Genomic DNA, 19,286 nt, shown 5'->3' with positions numbered 1-19,286 from the left:
TAGGGCAAAGTAAGTAGACGGTGGGTTGGGCAGAGGAGAGTCTCTGACTACTAGAGAGGAAGGGGGTCTGTCCGGCCCAACAAGTGGAAGTTGGAGGGGCTCTGTCCAGCCCATAAGTGAGGTGGAAGACGAGGCTCTGACCGGCCCAAAAGAGACATGATAGTCGGGGCTCTGACCGGCCCAAAAGAGAGGTGGTAGTTGGGGCTCTGTCCGGCCTAAAAGAGAGATGATAGTCGGGGCTCTGACCGGCCCAATAGAGAGAGATGACAGCAGTCTTCTGTTGGAGATCTTTACCTGGCATCAGGTTCTTAGCACGAGCATCAAGCAAATGGCGTCGGCTTTTTAAGTTGGGACAAGAGGAGGAGCAGGGTGATGTCGTTGTGACGTCATCAATCTGCGACAGAGTTTGTGGAGATATCAGAGCTGCCAGTGGAAAGATGAGAATATTGCAGGAGAAATGTCGGAGCCTCCAGTGGAGGAATAAAGACATTACAGGAGAGATGTCGGAGCCTCCAGTGGAGGGATAAGGACATTACAACGGGGTGTAAGTCTGGGCTTGGTAGATCCACCTTGTTTCTAAGCATGAAACCTCCCTCACCATGTTACTGCCCCTCAGTGTCCACAAAATTTGTCAATACCGAGGAATGTGGTGCCTTCTGGATTACAATCATGCTTCAAAGCGTAACGCTTGGAGAGGCTATGCTTTGAAAAACCACGTTTAATGTTAGCTACGTGCTCGCCAAGCTTTAAGTGAAGCATGCATTTGGTTCGTCCTATGTATTGCTTCGAACATGGACACTCAATCACGTAAACCACATATTCAGTGGAACATGTGATGAAGGGTTTGATCGGAAAGATTTCCTGAGTAGAAGTTGATTGGAAGGAATCTATCCTCCTATTCCTATTTGCGTTCAATTTGCAAATAGGGCATCTTCTACATGGGTAGAAACCTCCCATACTCTGAAAGAAAGACAACTGTCTGGGCGGATCAACTACGTTAGGGGCAAACTGTAACTTCAATGGGGGGACTCCTCGATACACAACCCGTGGCTGTTCAGGTAAAATCGAGCCTAAACCTCGATCCCCTCTTAAAACTTTCCAATGTTTTTGCATGATTTTTTTTATTTCATAGTGCTGATTGGAATATCCGGTGATAAAAGAAAATTTAAAGGATTCATCCTGCACTTTTGGTTTAACAACCAGTAGATCTTCCCTATTCCTCGTTAGAGCCAGGCTAAGTGCATCATCAAGTTCCTTAACACTATAACCTTTTTCACGGAATCGTCTTCTGAGAATTGAGGCTTCTCTGTCAAAATCATCCAGATTGGTACAGTTCCGCCTCAGAAACTGACTTTTAGGAATCGATTCCAACCAGGCTTTATGATGGCAACTCTTAGTATCAATGAGACCGTTACGATCAGTTTCCTTGAGATAAGTTGATGTAACTACATGTCCTTCAATCACTCTAATTCTGAGGTCAAGGAAATGGATTTCCAGCCTGCTTGCTTCGTGAGTTAGGAGAATACCTCTATCATTATTATTCAGGCTGACAATGAAATTGTTCAAAGATTCCAGGCTGCCACCCTACAGGAGGAGAATGTTGTCTATGTACCGCCTCCAGAGTACCAGCTCAGACGTGGACTCTTGATAGACAACATCCTCCTCCCATTTAGCCATAAAAAGGTTAGCCATGCTTGGTGCGAACTTAGCCCCAATGGCCACCCCCCTTTTCTGCACATAATACGAGCCATCATACCAAAATAATTTCGCTCCATGACATAATCAAAAAGCCTCATAATGAATGATCTCTGTTGGACATGGAGAGTGCCTTGTTGTAAGAAGTGATCTACTGCTTCCCTCCCATGTTGGTGTGTGATCACAGTGTACAATGAAGAAACATCTGCAGTCACTAGTATATAGGTGTCCTTCCACTCTAGATGCTGAAGGATGCTTTTCACCTGAGTGGAATCCCATAAATAGGAGGGAGTCCTAACAACCAGAGGCTACAGAAAGTGATCAATATATTTGCCCGGAAGTAACCGAATCAATGCCACTAACGATTGCTCTTCCAGGGGGACAAACTGGATCCTTGTGCACCTTTGGTAAATAATAAATTACAGGAATCTTCAGTGCTACTGGAACCAGAAAAGCCTTCTCTTTCTTAGAGATAATTCTCTTCCGAAAGCCTTCCTCAACAAGACCAACAAGTTCATTTTTATAGCTTGCAGTGGGGTTCCCTTTTAAAGGTGAATACATGGTTCCATCTGACAATAGCCTCAACATCTCAGCGTTGTAGGCTTCCTTATCAAGGATAACTATTTCTCCTCCTTTGTCTGCAGGACGTACAATGATGTCATCCCTATCCTTAAGCAAATCTAGTCCTTTCTTAAATGTGTACTCCCTCCTATTTTTCTTTATTTGTAAAGAATGTAAATCCTTATTAACTAAATCCCTAAAAACAGTAATAGCAGGTGCCTCAGGCAGTGTTAATTTTAGTCTTAGGACTGAAATGGCATTTTAGTTTTAGTCCCATTTTAATCTTCTGCAATTGTTTTAGTTCTAGTCGTATTTAGTCGAATAAATCTCCAGTATATTTTAGACGACTAAAATGTCCTACGTTTTAGTCAACTAAAATCTCCAGTACATTTCAGTAATTGCAATTTAGTTTTAGTCATAGTCTTTTGACTAAAATGGCATTTTAGTTTTAGTCTCATTTTAGTCTTTTGACTAAAATGGCTTTTAGTTTGTCGTATTTTAGTCATCTCAATTGTTTTAGTTTTAGTCGTATTTTAGTCGACTAAAATAGTACTCATTTAGTCAACTAAAATGTTTTAGTCATTTGTTCGACTAAATTAACACTGGCCACAGGACCTGGAGGATTAAACAATGAAGCATTTGTCAATCTAGAATTTCTCATGTCAACTGAAACTGCAACACTAGAGTGATGGGGATTGCACATCAAATGACGTTGAATACTAATTTTTCGAATACATTTTTGGACATCAAAAAAAGTCTCAAATTTATTCAGGGATTTGGAGGGGGCAAACTTAAGGCCATGATTGAGGACATGTTTTTCTTCATTAGAGAGAGTAGCCCTACTGAGATTAAAAAGGCCTGAGTCTTTCAGACCTGCCGCCTTTTTAGTGCAGATCCTCCTCCTTCTTCTGGAGCCCCTTTTTGATCTATGCCTCTTTTGGTGTTTTGGACCCCGGGAAAAAACCCCTATTTGGCCCACCTCCCATTGAGCCATCCCTTCCAAAGTAGTTAAATGCAGGTGAATAATTGGGTTCCTGCCACCAATTCCCTCTAATTGGAGTTCTTGGTGAATGCCCATACTGTTGGTGATAATCATTGCCCCAATTCTCCTGGTACTCAGTAGTTTACCTATAATTGTTACGGGGGCTGTCCCTACCACCAAGGGGGCCAAATCGATTTTGATATACGCTGTCCTGCTCTCTTCTTGCCACCCCCTCCTCTAGGTGCGCCTTTAAAGGAGGATCTCTGTGGTTGAGGTTGACTAGAAGCTGGATATGATTGAGGGGCCTGGGTTGGATTAGAACCCTGACTCTGGGCAACCGACACACCCCCATTAACTGCATCTCCCAATTCATTGTTAGCATTTATAGTGGTCTTGATTTGCCACTCAAAAACCTCCTTGTTTTGGTAGTCTGCCACATCTCTGAGAAACTTTTTCTTTTTTTTATTTCTCAGTTCAAGCTCCTCCTTCTCAAGGTGCTTTCTTAAAAGTTCTGATTTTTTAGTATATTCCTCGGTACTTTTGAATGGATTCAGTTTCTCCTTGAGAGTACAGATCTCTGCATCCACCTTCAGCAGTTTCTGCATTTTTTTGCAAACATGGGGTGCCAGGTGTGCCTGGGCACCCCCTAATCACCCTGTACTATGCAGTTTCCCCCTGCTGCCTGGCTGCAGAGAAAGAGACTGGGGAATCTCTGTACTCAGTCTCTTTCTCTGTCTTAAAAGTGAGACATCGGGGGTCTGTTTAGACCCCTCATATTTCACCAAAGCCCCCCCAACAGGGCTCCTAAAAAAGTTAAAAAATTTATAATATTGTAAAAAAAATAATAAAAAAACAAAATTGTAAAATAAAATACAAAATAAATAAAAATAAACTACTGCCACCAATCTCTGTCCTACTGACACAACCAATGCTCTACTGACACTGTCCGCTGCCCTACTGCTATATATATTGTGAGACTGGGGTGATTAAACTCAAGTAGCAGGTGCATTTACAATCAGCTGCGCCAGTCCAAACTGTAGTTTTAGGGCGCGGCAGCCCACTTTTATTGAGTAAAGGAAAAGTTCACTTATACACCAGTTGCCCACGCAGGGGTTTCTTCCACACAACATGAATTAACAAAAATACCAAGCCACCTGGCTTATGTGTTGGCAGCACTGCTGCTCCTCTTACCAGTCCTTTGACTGTGTCATTCAGCTCTCTCGCACACTTGGCTCTCTAGCCTTCAGTTGCAGCGCCCTGCTGCATGGCCCACCTCTGGCCTAGGGATTGGGGTTCTCCTGACACCCCTGATAGGAGCTGACTTAAATCCTGGAACTGAGAATTGCTGGCTTGTGGCTGGGTCCTCTGACCCCTTGATGAGACCTCTATCCCATGGCTTCTGGTTGGGCCCTCTGACCCCTCGATGAGACCTCTGTCCCGTGGCTTCTGGCTGGGCCCTCTGACCCCGGGTGAGACCTTCCGTCTCCAAACTAGAAGCGGTCTCCAAAATGAGAGCTTTGAGCAGTTCTCAGACCTGACTATATAATGGCCCTGCACACCTGTGTAGTGAGCCAGGCTGCAGGCGTCTAGCAAAACCTGGACCCAGGATTGAATGTTCTGATTCATAACTACCGAATCTGGAGAGATGCTAGTTCTGAACCTTGCATTAACCCTAATGAGACTTGTGGGTCACCTTTTCCTATAAACTTATAGCGACAGAGCCTCTCTCTGTCACAATATATATACATGCACAGTACCTCACAAAAGTGCATACACCCCTCACATTTTTGTAAATATTTTATTATATCTTTTCATGTGACAACACTGAAGAAATGACACTTTGCTACAATGTAAAGTGGTGAGTGTACAGCTTGTATAACAGTGTAAATTTGCTGTCCCCTCAAAATAACTCAACACACAGCCATTAAAGACTAAACCGCTGGCAACAAAAGTGAACACACCACTAAGTGAAAATGTCCAAATTGGACCCAATTAGCCATTTTCCCTCCCTGGTGTCATGTGACTTGTTATTGTTACAAGGTCTCAGATGTGAATGGGGAGGAGGTGTGTGAAATTTGGTGTTATCGCTTTCACTCTCTCATTCGGGTCACTGGAAGTTCAACATGGCTCCTCATGGCAAAGCACTTTCTGAGTATCTGAAAAAAAGAATTGTTGCTCTACATAAAGATGGCCTAGGCTATAGGAAGATTGCCAAGATCCTGAAACTAAGCTGCAGCACGGTGGCCAAGACCATACAGCAGTTTAACAGGACAGATTCCACTCAGGACAGGCCTCGCCATGGTCAACCAAAAGAGTTGAGTGCACGTGCTCAGCATCATATCCAGAGGTTGTCTTTGGGAAATAGATCTATGAGTGCTGGCAGCATTGTTGCAGAGGTTGGAGGGGTTGAGGGTCAGCCTGTCAGTGCTCAGACCATATGCCGCACACTGCATCAAATTGGTCTGCATGGCTGTCGTCCCAGAAGGAAGCCTCTTCTAAAGATGATGCACAAGAAAGCCTACAAACAGTTTGCTGAAGACAAGCAGACTAAGGATATGGATTACTGGAACCATGTCCTGTGGTCTGATGAGACCAAGATAAACTTATTTGGTTCAGATGGTGTCAAGCGTGTGTGATAGCAACCAGGTGAGGAGTACAAAGACAAGTGTGTCTTGCCTACAGTCAAGCATGGGAGTGGGAGTGTCATGGTCTGGGGCTGCATTAATGCTGACGGCCCTGGGGAGCTACAGTTCATTGAGGGAACCATGAATGCCAACATGTACTGTGATATACTAAAGCAGAGTATGATCCCCTCCCTTCAGAGACTGTTCAGCAGGGCAGTATTCCAACATGATAACAACTCCAAACACACCTCCATGACGACCACTGCCTTGCTAAATAAGCTGAGGGTAAAGGTGATGGAGTGGCCAACCATGTCTCCAGACCTAAACCCTATTAAGCATCTGTGGGGCATCCTTGAAGGGAAGGTGGAGGAGCGCAACGTCTCTAACATCCACCATCTCTGTGATGTCATCATGGAGGAGTGGAAGAGGACTCCAGTGGCAACCTGTGAAGCTCTGGTGAACTCCGTGCCCAAGATATTGACACTTTGGGCCCAATTTGGACATTTTCACTTAGGGGTGTATTCACTTTTGTTGCCAGCGGTTTAGACATTAATGGCTGTGTGTTAAGTTGTTTTGAGGGGACAGAAAATTTACACTGTTATACAAGCTGTACACTCACTACTTTACATTGTAGCAACATGTCATTTCTTCAGTGCTGTCACATGAAAAGATATAATAAAATATTTACAAAAATGTGAGGGGTGTACGTATATATAAATATATATAATATACACATGCATGTGTGTTTGAGCTTTTGGGGTACACACCCTAATGCAATGGGCTGCTCACACCTATGCTACTGAGAAAGAGGATTAAATATCTCCTCAGCCTTGTTGAACTTAATTTAACCTTTAGTAAAGGCATGCAACCATCTCAGAAAACTATGCTAGATCATTACAGTAATTAAAATTATGAAATTGTGATCATTATTGTTTTTCCTGAGACAAGCAGTCACTGGATCTGTCTGTAAAAGTGCAAACTGCTGTTTTATGCATTCTATTCCTACCTTTTATAGTAAAAGCTGGGCCAAAAAAAATCTGCAGATGGTTAGAGCGTTCGTACCAAGATACTAGAATTGTAAAAGGCCTGGGATACCCTTGGGTAACTCAAGGACAGCAGTAATGTGGCAAAGATTGAGTGTGGCTAAATTGTGTTAACATTAAAAAATAAAACTTGAACCTCCTTGTGTCTATAAAATATGCTTTATTTGCTGTGACACAAGCAGGTGTCTCACAGACATGCATAAACCTCGACAGAATATATTTTTGAACACTTTGGACAAAAGTATGTAATGTACCATAGTGTACAGTATAGTGTAGGGCAGTGATGGCGAACATTTTTGAGTCCGAGTGCCCAAACTGCAACATAAAACCAACTTATTTATTTCAAAGTGCCAACATTCATCGCCATGCAGCACATTGCACCGGTCACATCACATTAGTGAGCTACAGCACATTATACATCACCATGTAACTCATAGCACACCTCACCATGCATCACACCCCTCCATGCAGCTCATGGCATGCTTTCCCCTCCATCACACATCTGGTCCCCCCTCTGCAACTCACCACCCCTTCCCCCCTATGCTGTGATACGGCAGTGGTGCAGTGACACTCGTGTAGCTCGTCTTGCTCCCTCTACCCATACACACCTCTCCTGTTATCACCATAGGACAGAACATGGTCACGTGGCATGGCCCATCCCTGGGCTTTCTCACCAATGGAAAGAAGGGACCCCCCCCCAGGCAAACAAACGCCCATTTCTCCCATGCCATTCAATTGGCTGTTCATTCCCAGGTTGAGGAAGATGATTGGCCACCCTTCCTTCCAGTCTGTGAGTCAGTCCCGCAGCTCTTTCTCCAAAGAGTTGTTCGCTGAGTCAAAGTGCTGTGCGTGATCTGGAGGAGGTAGGCAGTGCGAGGACACAGGGCGCTTTGTCCTCCTAGTGAAATGCAAGATGCCTTTGTGTGCCTGGAGCTTCTGCGTGCCCACAGAGAGGGCTCTGCGTGCCAGCTGTGGCACGCGTGCCATAGGTTCGCCATCACTGGTGTAGGGTATGAAACTGAAATCAGAGTACAGGGGTGTGTGATGCATAGAGTGCAACGGCAGAAAGTATGTTATGCAGAAGTCAGCAGTGAAGGGATCAGGAGTGTATAAGAAAGGCAGGGGAGGCTGTATCCTGGCCAGTCGCCATTAGCTTTTCTGTGACCTTCAGTTATACCCATAACAGCTCTACATTAGGGCATAGGAACATGTTATCTATATAGTTATATCTCCTCCATCTGCTGAAATCACCCTTTCCAGCACAAAATCCATATAAATCTTTGTCCCCTCCTCTGAGCTTAAATCCTCACAAACTTTTGTCACCCCTCCAAAAATTCATCTCCCAGCACACCCCCCAATATCCCCCACCTAATTCCCCCCTGGCCAAATGTCCTTCCCTGCACAAATCAATGTTATTCCCCATTTAGGTCATTGTAGGTCATTGTGTCCCCCGGTGCATTTCCTGTGAAAGGCAGCTGGCAAGAGTAAATACTGGCTGCTATAATGGTGGACGGTCACAGTTTCAGGGACCCAGGGGAACCTGCAGGAGATGCGGGGCACGTACCATGGGTGCCCACAGTTAGCAGCGCCACTGATTTATACTCTTACCACCTTCCAAGAGGCCTATGGCCCATCTAAAGATAGCAATTTTGATTAAAGTATATCATTATATTCATTTCTACATTGTATTTTAATTATTTCTAGCCTACTCTTCCTACTCTGAACAATCTTGAAGCTTGTAAATTTATTTTGTGAAGATCCCTTCACATTTACTTCCTTCAATTCTGTGACACGTAATTACTATGCCCTGTTGCAATGCAAAGCTGTGTTACTGAATTCACAGAGCCTGGCTTCTGAACCACAGAGGTGTTGAGTGGAGGAGTTTCAGGAGACACAGTCAGTTCAGAAATCACAGCTTGCAAAAAGTAAGGTACCACGTGGTATATGTAGTTCTTATATATTGAAAGTAAACCGCGGAGGAGAAGTTGCAAAACATGCAGGGAATCCAGGAAGTTGTGAATTCACAACATGAAAGCTGATTTTTCAAGTAAGCTTATTGGATTACAAAAAATAACTACTGTTTCTCTTGATATTACAATTCCAATGTTCTAAAATGAAAGTAAATGCTGTGACCAGAGAATATTCTATGGTAAACAGACTGTTGTGTTCAGGCAGCAGGTAGCAACTACCAAAAAGACAAAATCCTGGAAGCTCCTGAACTACTCTTTTAATCCTTTTTTAAAACATTTGAAATGTGCTGAGTAGTGTAGATTACAATTGCCACAGGATAGCTCAAAAATGCATGAAATTCAATTTTTTAATTGAATGTGTACTTTCTATACATATCTAATTCTCCCTCTGATCTTACAGAAGCTGCTGAAAACGCCAACATTGGAGGAGGAACAGGGACTATGGGTCTTGGTGCCTGTTATGGGCCTCAATTCACTCTACAGCATGTACCTGACTATAGACAGAACATATATATTCCAGGGACTGCCACGCTTAATGCTGCTGTGAAACAAGAAACAAGAACTCCTGCACCCTCAGGAGGGAACAAGAAAAAAACAGCCAAAAAGGAGAAAAAATAACATTTCCATAGCTGTGTGCAACTTACACCAAGCGAACGTATTACTCTAAGCACTTAATTCCAACCAAATCATATTGAATGTTACAAAGAAAGGCAAAAAAATGAAAGTGAATGTTCATGGTTTATGATGAAAAATTGGTTTTGATAGTAGAACTTTTCATGAACCATAAAGGATTTTTTCATAAGTGCTATCATAATTTATATTAGCCAGTGATTTGTTATACTGTTTTTATTTTTCCCACCTGTAACAAAATGACCTCCCCCTCAAAGAAAAAAAAAATCAAAAATATATAATTTTTTACAAAATTACCCAGGTCAGTCAACGACAAAAATAGAAGTCGACTGACTCTAAAACCTTTGCACTGTAATTTTAAACTCTGTATTTGATTTGTAAATGTTTTAACATGTGGGATTGTTGATTACCTTAGTGTAAGGTTCTTAATAGATTGTAGCATACATAGTTTCTGAAAAATTGCTCTTTTGTTTTAGATTTTAAGGAAGCTACATACAATGATCAGTATCAAAGAGCACATTCTATTTGCCAAGTAAATTTTACCTTTGGAATTTCCTCAGCCCTTACTGTTCAGTAGTACATAACCACTTGATGTAGAAGCTTTAGAAGCTTTATACACTGTGGTATTATTTTACTTACATCTCAAGACAATGGCTATTACTGTTAATGCTGAGATGAAATATGAAGACTTTTTCAAAAATTGTAAGATTCAGGTAGGCTTTTGAATTAAGCATATTTAAGAGCTGGTCACACATTTTGATATGCTTGATCCATTAAACTTACCAGCAACTACAGTGTCTGAGGACCTACCTAAACAATCATTTCAAATTCAGTGGACAAAAACACAGATGTTTGTACATTTTGTTGATCTGGCACATTCAATTTTGACCTGCTTTAGGGTTCTTGCACACGGTTGTGATATACAGGCATATGCATGAAATACTGAACAGATTTTTTTTCTTTTACTGATCTACACACAGCACAAGTTTACATGCCTGAGTGTACATGCCCATTAAAAACAATGGACTGCATTTAGATCATTAAAAAAAAACATGAATGCCTAAAAAAATGGCTTTTGGCATCCATGTGCAAGAGCCTTTTACACAGTTGTTTCATATCTATCTATAAAATGTAATAATTTTCCACACTGTAAGAAAAACAAACGAACAGAGATGTTTCAATAGATGGCATGGGTTAGGGAAATCAAGTGTTGTGTGCCTGCACTCCAGTTTTGTATATTTGAATGTGTAATAAATAGTACATGAATGTCAAGAAACAACTAATATGGACCTGGGGCCTTTCGGCAAGCTGCTTTTAGGATCAAACATATTACGCAAAATGTAGCTGAAGCTAGACGTTGGAAATTGAAAGAGTTACTGGCATGTAACATCATTAGTTATCAATATAAAATAAGATGTAATTATCAATATATAACGAGATATGGTGAAACTATAAGATGTGTAAGCACTACAAAAGTTCTTTGGCTTGATAATGAAATATGTTGATTGGCATCTGTACCTAATATCAAGCCTAGTTTGTTCTATAACTCACAAAATTCACATCAAAACTTACTTATAACAGGAGGGCTGCAAAATTATGAAAAAAAAAAATTTGTTTAATCAAATGTAAAGAATGTATGTTGTGATTGTAATCATGTATAAGCGACTGTGTAGCAAAAAATATAGTACTACTTTAATGTGATCTTAATTTTTATTCTGATAGTAAATAAAACACATAAAGGTAAAAACCTCACTTTAAGTGCTCCTGTTATCTGCTGAGTGGTAGCAGACATTTTGTAAGCTGTTGCAAATCAAAATTCATGAAGACCCAGCTAAATGACTGATATCAGGGAGGAAGGCGAATTAGCACACTGGTCACACTAGACCAGTGGTCATCAACCCTGTCCTCAGGGCCCACTAACAGGCCAGGTTTGCAAGATAACTGAAATACATCACAGGTGATATAATTTGCTGCTCGGTGATTGCAGTATTCTAGTCTAGTCTATCTCCCCAAGGTAATACATTAAACCTGGCCTGTTAATGGGCCCTGAGGACAGGGTTGATGACCACTGCACTAAACAAAAGATAAACTCACTGTGTTCAGGTGAGAAAACTATCATCTTATTCAATCTTAACGTAAACTTATATTTTAGCTTTGTGGTTAGCATGCAAAAAAAAAAAAAAAATGGATGATCATTCGTCCGATAAGCTCATCCTGTGTACTAGGCTTAACTCTGGCTCCTTATTTCTCTCAATAATTTCAGTGCAGACACATTGGTCATCAGCATGTGGTTTTCCTTCTACAACTCCATTGTAGAAGCAGTATTAGAAATGAGCAGTCTAGTTTCCAGAACACTGAGTGTCTCACCACTAGAGTCTTTCTCGTCCTATTGGATTCTACTTAAAGAAAAAAAAAATCCAATTAGGAAGACTATGTTCCTCCTATAATGGTATTAGCAGGTAGATGGACCCAGGAAAACATATATTGTATATTTTATATTGCTGAAATCAGGAAGCCTACAGTGATTCAATCAGCCATTCCACAGTTAAAATAGCAATTTTGGGGTCAAAGCTTTAGTAACACAGATAGGAAATCATTAACCCAAAAAATAAATTACATTTTTTAAATGTAAGAACATGCAACACAAAAAACTTTTTAGTATAACACATTAAAATAGAATTTGGTGATAGTTTTCCTTTAAACATTTGTAGAAAAATGTAGTGGCTGTTGATGCTTCTTTCTACCTGCAGTGACTGGTTGAGGTTCATGGTTTGACACAGGTGTATAGAAAACTGCATGCATACAAACCATTCAGTATTCACAGGTGCATTGGGATAAGGTCCATATTTGCATGTCTTAACCAAGCATGGGATCAATTTAACTTTCAGCACAAACCTACAGAAACAAGAACAGTTACTACAATAATTAGAATTAGTAATTATTGTCTATACAATCATAGCAGCTGTTCTTTACAAACATTACCGGTTGTAAATTGTTGGCAGTATAAATTATATTTTATCTTTAATAATGTATCTTCAATGGCAGTATAAAGTAATACTTCAATAATTTCCAGCAGCTCGTATGGCTGGAGGGTGACTAAGTGACCTTTCCACCATGGATTTTGTAATAGAGAAGATGTAAATGAAGGCATCATGATATGGTTTATAGCAGGGGTAGGCAACCTCGGCACTCCAGCTGTGGTGAAACTGCAAATTCCATCATGCCCCTGCCTCTGATTGTCAGGGTCTTGCAATGTCTCATGGGACTTGTAGTTTCAAAACAGCTGGAGGGCCGAAGTTGCCTACCCCTGGTCTATAGCATAACAAGAACAGATCTCCTTGTTAACCAGTTCATGGCAGGACTAAAGATTGATGGTTGTACCAAGAAATCATAAAGCAGTGGTGGGTGTTACTTAATACATCCAGAGTTGGAAGCACCTTATATAGTGAAAAATGTTTCATACAATGTTCATGACACATGAGAATGTTGCTTTCAATTAATTAGGAACCAGGGACATCACTGAGCAATAAGATATAATCTAATGGACATTTCAGGCTTGTAAAAATAGGTGACTGTGTCTACAGTACACTTAATTTGAACTTTTATTGTTTCTGTAAGCTTTAAACAAAAACCTAAATTGTGGCACAAAAAAAAGAAATCATGGTGAGCACCATGAGATAATAATATCATTCTTTTGTCTTGGACTCCTTGGAGCGATCTTATAATCCTTTTCAACTCCATTACAAAGCCCAAGGTGGATTGAGCAACCACATTTATATTAGTATGAAAAACAGCTTGAACAGAGCTATAGAATTTACCCTTCTAAATTAGTGATCCCTGATAACAATTTATGATCACTTTGAGCCACCAATACAGCATTAAAGTCCCTATTGTTTTTCCTTGCATTTGGCAGAACCATGTGTAAAATTCCCACCTTTAGCTGTTGCGAGTCTAAAGAGCTTCAGGGTTCACTACATTTTCAAGTAAATGCCCTGTCACGGTCAGGGGTCAGGCTCAGAGACCAGTAGCTATATCAGTAGAGAGGGCCCCACCAACCAGCTGGATAAATGAACAAGCAGGTCACCCTGGCTGATGGCACAGGTTCACCCGAGGTGCAGGATCTGAGTACTAACCAGTGTTCACCAGAGCTCCTGATGGTGGAGATGGGTTTTGCTGCGGGCTAGTACCAGGTTGTCGTACTCAGAATCACCCCACCAGGAGGTGAGAAAGCTGGGGTCCAGTAGCAGATATAGCAGGTAGAGATCAAGCAATAGCATAGTCAAGGAAGAAGCCAAAGGTTGCTAACAAGTGGTAGCAAAGATATGGATGGCAGCAGGCGTGACAAGAGGGGGATAGTGGTTGGGGAGAGCACAATAATCTAGCAAACTGGAAATACAGAGACATGGCTTAAATCAGCAAGTTCATGGGAGGAGCAAAGAGTTCAAGGTTCATGAGAAACCAGACATAATGTAAAGTTGTCTAAGCAATCATCTTAGGTGGCTCAGAAAGAAGTGTTTGTGCCAGACACAGCAGAGGTCCTGGTTCAGTTCTAGGCCCTGACATACCCTTTCTGCCCTGACATACTTTCAGTCCTGGTTCTCCAAAATGCGAGAGAGCGGCACTATTCATAGGAAGGTTTTAGATTCACAATGAATGCTACACTGATAATTAAGGCAAGTAGATAATCAGCTGAACACTTAGATCCCTAGGTACCTTTAGACACATGTGAATGTACTCTACCAGTGATTACATGTGAGTGATAAGCCCTGCCTGCGTCCAGGGAAGATCACTCACATGAGATCACAGCATGAGAGCTTACATGTGAGTAGGAGCAATTAGCTTCAAAAGCCAGAAGCCTCCCATTGCCTACTCGCAGCTAATAGTGGGAAACCCCCACTGACATTCTCACATGTAATCACTGGCAGGGTGCTTTGCAGGTGTGTATGCACCCTTAGACTTTAGCAGACACCTATCTATTGCTCCAATTGGCTTATTTTGGCCAGTTGAATACGGTTCCATAATAAGACTAGCAACTGTGCTTGTGCTGAAAATGGCCACTTGTAGCCTCAACAGAAATCTGTCAGAGGCAACACAGAAAAGACATCATAGCCAGTAAGATGTTTTTTATTTTTCTGCCATATTTATTTATTACAGGTATTTATATAGTGCCGACATTTTATGAAGTGCTTTACATAATATACATTCACATCAGTGAAGGAGATTTCAATGTAAGGTTGCTATTTTACATGCATACATGCAGTATACTAGAGACAATTTAGACAGGAGCCAGTTGATCTACCATTATGTCTTTGGAGTTTGGGAGTAAACCAGAGTATCCAAAGGAAACCCACACAAGCACAGGGGGAACATGCAAATAGTGTCCTGAGCAGGATTCAAACAGTGGACCCTAGGGCTGCAAGGCAGAAGTGCAAACCACTAAGTTACTGTGCTGCCCATATGTATATGCATTTATATCGCACAATAATTTCCATAAATGTGTTACAGTAAAATCAGTCACTGTGATGTCCCTGGTATCCAGCTAATTTTTTGCATTCTGATAAATGGCTGCAATTTGGAGGAGGTTTAAAAAGCATCACAGTGCTATTCAACGCTATTCCTTTATTTAGCGAATGTTATAATCATATTCCATCATATTTTTCTAATATGCATATAATTTAATTTTAATAGCAGTTCTGTATAATAAGGCTAAAGCACATATTTTGCGTGGGCAGTCCCACAACAGCTTTTTGTAAATCTCCTTCTGTGTGCAGGACAATGAGTATACGCTCATCATGAATACTGTTCCACTTATCACAGATACTTGATAATCTGGTGCCTATCAAGGTTCATGTTGACAAAAAAAATGAATTTTCTGTTGAGTTTAGGTCTGTTCTTATCTGTTCACAGATTATTTGCATAATAATGTTTTGTAAACCTTTTTGCTTGGCTATAATCTGTTTATGTTACAGCTATAAAATAAAAATGATCAGACTCTTAAACAATGCCAAAGTTTTCTGAAACACTATAATGTAGGAAATATTTTATTAAGCTTCTTTATGAACGTTGGAAGAAAAGAAAAGTGTTGGCCATGGGAAATGAGATTTACTGAATTCTGCATTTATGTATCTGAAAAGTTTTGGCCCATGGTTAAACACTAAAGGCCCTTCTTCGGTTGGTCAATGCTGCAACGGGGTACATACCAGGGGAATTTAAATAAAAAATCTATTAGTAGATTAAACTTGGATCCTATTGTATAATATGGAATTTAAATGAAACCGTGAGGATTTCTAGAATCATTAAGGAGTTTTGTGACCACCGAAATATGAAACTCTTAAGTGATGACTATAAAACCTGCTATGCGCAATGGAGGGTACATTATTCCCTAGATTTTGCTTGTATCTAATCTCCAGCTGAGTACTACAGTGGTTACATTGTTACTCAACACATACCAGAATCTATATCTATTATCATCACTAGTGCATTATATAACTGACACTCAACTAGTTTAAAGTGCCTATCTTCATTGTGCCAGCATACATGAAGGAATTCGAAAAAAGATAATGAATGCAGATAATCATTTGTGGTATTTTTAAGGCATTTTTATCTTGGAGAACTTGGTATTGTTAAAGGTATCAGTGAAGTTCACAAACAATCCTACAGCAACTGCAGGTACCTATTGACATTAGCTGTCCCGTACCCACTGGGACCTGATGTGATCTACGTTGTGACTTGGGCCACTAGGGAAATGCAGTGACTGAGCGGTTTATATTTTCTTCCGTTACTCCAATGAAATGGGAAGAATCAGTTGCCACTTTTACAGAGATTTTCCATCAGTGTGTATTAAGATTGTGTCTTGTAGCTGAAAGTACTTGTTATCAGCATCTAGAAGCTACCAGATCATCACCAGCTCATCTGAACTTAAAGCGGAACTAAACCCATTAATTTAACTGTTTCTCATAATAGTTAAAAGAGAAGTATGGGTTTTTGTTTTGTTTGCTAATCATACTTACCTCGGTGGATGGAGCATCAGAACGATGCTGCAGCTGTCCCCTGGCGTCTCTGCATTGAGATCCGAACCACCAACACCACCGATGGCTCGGTTCTCACTCCTCCCCGAGCAGAGCGATGCTGACTGTCAATCAGCATTGCTCCTGGTCTGCTTCTCCACGCTCATTGGAGCGCTGAGCTGTGGAGGGCCAGGGAGAGGCCGTCTCAGCGGCCCGCTGAGACAGCTATCAATCAAGACAGCTGGCGGATCCAGACTTGGGAAGTCGGAATGTCGCTCTGCCTCGACTGATGGCAGTGAAGTCAACAGAGAGCGAACTTCAGACTGCTCTCCGCTGAAAATTGGTCACAGGAGTGCAAAACGAATTGCACTCCTGTAACCCAGAGGAGAAGCCCAGCTCAGGCTGGACTTTTCCTTTAAGCTGGCTATAGATTTTTTTTTTTTTTCATCCAGCCAGTGGGCTGAAAAAAAAAAAAAAAAAAAATTCCTATATCCACACAAGCGAGGTGGAGGGAGGAATCCCACCCACCGAAACATTGTATTCTGACAGTGGGAGTCAACACTGTCAGACTACATGGACCAGCGGCTTTAGCCACTGATCAACAAATGTTTTCCAGCTTGTCTGATAATTGACTTCTGTAGAATGGGGACAGCCACACATGGATTGAAATTCGATTTCAATCAATCTTTAGCTAGCTTATCAAGGTTAAACTTTTTCAAGGCAAATTCAAGGTTTATTCAAGGTATGACTTGACAAGGTATGACATGAATGCTAATTGTCACAGTTGCTTGTGCTTTTAACAAGCTGTCAAGCCATCAAACCACCAGTGTCATAACTGATCTCATGTGCAACAGCATGGTAACTGCAGATTAAACAGAGGCTAAGATGCCAGCTTTATTGGCTGTAAAGAATAGGGGGGTTTAGTTCAGCTTTAACAGGTGATCCCTGAATTCATAGAATAGTTCACAGTTCTTTTGGTACTGAAAATTATTAAAAAAACACTGTATCCAAAACATTACATTCCTGACTTACACTAATTTACACTACACTAACATTCGACCCAACCTAAAATGAAACCCCTACAAACTATTGACACTATTCTTAAAGTGGAGTTCCACCTGGTCCTATGTTTATAAAAAGTCAGCAGCTACAAAAAGCCTCGCTCCACTCCCCCGCCTGTCCGTGACGCCGGCATTACTCCTGTGGGCACCCGACTGTGACAGCTTGCGGCTTCACAGCCGGGTGCGCATTGTGAATGGCCGTGCAATCTTCTTGGACCTGTGACGTGTCCTAGAAGATTGCAGGGAGGAAGGGGCCGCCTAGGGGGAGAGGAGGAGTCGCCTAGGCGGCCCAGAGCAGAAGTGGGAGATGGATACCTGTCAAAACCAGGTATACCTCCCCCCCCCCCAAAAAAAAAAGAAGTACTTAAAGAGGAAGTTCCACTTTTGGGTGGAACTCCACTTTAACTCTAGTATCAATCCTTAAAGCTGGCCAAAGACGGACTGAAACGCCACCGGTTCAGCAGAAACCAGACAATTTTCGATCCTTGTATGGGCAGGCTGGTTGTACTGAAGCCAAATCACTGCAGTTATAGCTGCCAGCAGTTATTATTGTATTCTGCCAATGAAGAAGGCTCCCCGCACTCCCCACCAGGAGAACACAATAGTGCTGCAGGAGGGATTCCCCCATCTGACTATGTTGATAGTCCAATCCAATTGTCTTTCCTTCAACCCATGGTTGAAGGTTGAAGGAAAGATTGAAAATTGCTTAATATATGGCCTGCCTAGCCTTTAACCTAATCCTTAAAATGAATCGTCAATACTAAACCTAATCCTGACATTTAACCTTACCTTTAAATATATAACACTTGAACCTTAAAACCTGACCTATCACTTAATATGACAAACTCATTAACACGAATTATTAACCTTAATCCACTTACTCTTACTGAATCCCTGCCTAATATTAATTAACTCCTGGAAAGCCATACATACTTTATTAGGCACTGAAGCTATAAGTACTAAAAGCTACCCATCCTGCACTATGATCTCAGTGCCAAAAGTACTGGTCTACTGAATTGAGCCTATACTATTCAAAGACATACTAACTGCTTCCCTCTCCTGGTAATCATCAAATATCTATGGGTACCTTATAAGTACGCATGGCTTAGAGAGTGTTGGGTTACAAAAAAAATAAAAAATAAATCTTTCACTGAATGGATAGTTTTTTGATTGTTCTAATGTTCATTGGTACCTTAAGATGTTGATTTTTCAGATTGCTCTGCTCAGGACTGCAAGTATCCCAGCCTTTATTAGATTGGTATTAATGTAAGCCTAGTGCGTTCCTGTATGTTTCAATGTAAAGTAGACAACCTTGTACTTAGTTATCCATAAGATAGTTTGAATTTACTGAAGGTAAATGAGCTTTCCATTTTTTTAAGCAATGCTTGTCTTGTGAAGCCTAGACCATCCTGTACTGGTGACGTAGTCTATTATGCTAATAACCTGTATATACCAGTAAACTGACCTTTCTTTTACATCCTCCTGTGTGGCTTGTGATGTGATGTCCATTATACCAATGCGCCAGTATGTCCAGTGTATCACATAGTCCATTCTACTCTTCATCATATTATATATACTCTGATCCATTTATACCATTGTTGTTGACTACATGCAAGTTTTATACTCTAAAATTTATATTGCTTTTTTTTCTCTCTGGGAAAAATAAAATGTTTTCTTCAAAAGAAAGGTGTTCTATTCATTTGTGTTGTTTCT

The 19,286-nt window shown here is 41.1% G+C and overlaps 1 protein-coding gene across 2 annotated transcripts in view; it reads left to right on the top strand.

Annotated features, from left to right (window-relative positions):
• The window catches only part of LOC141132493 (protocadherin gamma-C5-like), a 177,206-nt gene extending 158,156 nt beyond the window's left edge, over positions 1-19,050 (top strand). For both annotated transcript variants that reach the window (XM_073620962.1, XM_073620961.1), the window contains exon 4: positions 9,276-19,050. In XM_073620962.1, coding sequence (XP_073477063.1) covers positions 9,276-9,493 — 218 coding nt within the window. In that variant the 3' untranslated portion in view covers positions 9,494-19,050. The remainder of the gene's footprint in view (positions 1-9,275) is intronic.
• Positions 19,051-19,286: the final 236 nt, after the last annotated feature.

The sequence above is a fragment of the Aquarana catesbeiana genome, linkage group LG03 (assembly GCF_042186555.1).
Source record: "Aquarana catesbeiana isolate 2022-GZ linkage group LG03, ASM4218655v1, whole genome shotgun sequence".
Lineage (NCBI taxonomy): Eukaryota > Metazoa > Chordata > Amphibia > Anura > Ranidae > Aquarana > Aquarana catesbeiana.
This window is presented reverse-complemented; position numbering and strand designations above follow the sequence as displayed.